Below are 1,628 nucleotides of genomic sequence, written 5' to 3'. Positions count from 1 at the left end.
TCTCTCTCTCTCTCTCTCTCTCTCTCAGCAATAGGCATATCCCCTCAGGTGAGGATTTTAAAAAAAGAACCCAGTAAAGACAAAAAAGAATAACTGTATGAGACGGGAGTGGAGGGTAATAGCAATATGGGTCTTGTTCTAGAGCAGCCGTGGGCAAACTACGGCCCGCGGGCCGGATCCAGCCGTTTGAAATGAATAAAACTAAAAAAAAAAAAAGACCATACCCTTTTATGTAATGATGTTTACTTTGAATTTATATTAGTTCACACAAACACTCCATCCATGCTTTTGTTCCGGCCCTCTGGTCCAGTTTAAGAACCCATTGTGACCCTCGAGTCAAAAAGTTTGCCCACCCCTGTTCTAGAGACACCACCCAAAAATACCAGTTGAAATTGCACTATAGAAAAAGAATGGAACTGTTTGCAGTCCAGGAAATGAAACTTTGTCCTGGATCAGGTAGATACCCTGTAAAGGTGTCATCAGATAGATCACTTTTAAAATGGATGAAATAGCAACGTTGATGAAAGAAAACAAACATTAAAAAGCAGAAGCCATGGATCTTCTTGTTCACTGACGTACAGAGCGATGCTGTAAGGCATGTAGCTTCCTTTAACAACTTCCTACTAGGATATGCCAGATACTGTGCTAAATGTTTTAATGGATCCCACTTAAAGATTCCTACTATCCAGTGAGGAAGGTATTAAACAATTTTACATGTAAATAAACACATTTAAGGTTTACATAACTTGCCAAGTTAACAGAGCTGTTTCCACCTGAGGACCATGGAAAATAAGTTTAGAATCATCACGTAAAACAAGTAGGATGGCTGTAAAGATGTGCTTCCTCCTTTCATCACTAAAATTGATGAATGAGTGTAAATCACCAGATAGTTAAAGGATTATGAAAAAATACCTAGGAATTGAAATTATTTCTAAAAATCACCAGGAATTTAAAAGGTTCTGAAAGTGTAAGTAGGATGTTACTAAACCTGAAGGGCTCAAAATCGGAGGTGTGGTACTGGGAGGAGGGGAAGTCAACATTGGAAAAGAAAATAATTTCGACTGGATTAACCACTTAGGAATCAAGGTCTTTTCATTCTTAACTTATTCTGATGAAAATACCCATGCTTCAATTTTCTTAAAGATGGCTGCTATACAGTTTTCCACATATATTCAAAGAAGAAAAATTTATAACTTGTGTGATATACATAATGTGCCAACCCTATGAAAATACACAAGTAACAAAAGCAGAATTCTTTGTGACTTTGACATGTGTCATGTTAAGACATAAATACTAAAACTGCTTCATTTCAATTACTCTGTCACTTATATTTCAAAGACATAAAATCTAAACAGGAAAAGAAAGTAAGACACTCTTTGTACCTGGAACACAGCGAGGAATCTTGGGTACCCAGGTATTATCAGCTTCACAGACAATTTTGCGGCTGCCTTGAAGGGAATAACCCTGGTTGCATTCAAACTCAACTTCTGCTTTGTAGTAATATTTTTTCCCAAATCCTGACAAAATAGTTCCATTAGGGAGTGATGGATATGGACATCTGACCACTGAAAAGTGAAGAAATTTCAGAATTAATGAAAAGCTGTTTTAGCCGAGGAGAGAAAACAGAC

The 1,628-nt window shown here is 37.2% G+C and overlaps 1 protein-coding gene across 1 annotated transcript in view; it reads right to left on the bottom strand.

Moving 5' to 3' along the window:
* Nucleotides 1–923: 923 nt before the first annotated feature.
* The window catches only part of LOC107184838 (membrane cofactor protein-like), a 4,935-nt gene continuing 4,230 nt past the window's right edge, over nucleotides 924–1,628 (bottom strand). The window contains exons 2-3 of the mRNA XM_015571188.1: nucleotides 1,383–1,565; nucleotides 924–1,039 (exon numbers count right to left, since the gene is read on the bottom strand). Coding sequence (XP_015426674.1) covers nucleotides 939–1,039; nucleotides 1,383–1,565 — 284 coding nt within the window. The 3' untranslated portion in view covers nucleotides 924–938. The remainder of the gene's footprint in view (nucleotides 1,040–1,382; nucleotides 1,566–1,628) is intronic.

The sequence above is a fragment of the Myotis davidii genome, unplaced genomic scaffold (genome assembly GCF_000327345.1).
Source record: "Myotis davidii unplaced genomic scaffold, ASM32734v1 scaffold1128, whole genome shotgun sequence".
NCBI lineage: Eukaryota > Metazoa > Chordata > Mammalia > Chiroptera > Vespertilionidae > Myotis > Myotis davidii.
This window is presented reverse-complemented; position numbering and strand designations above follow the sequence as displayed.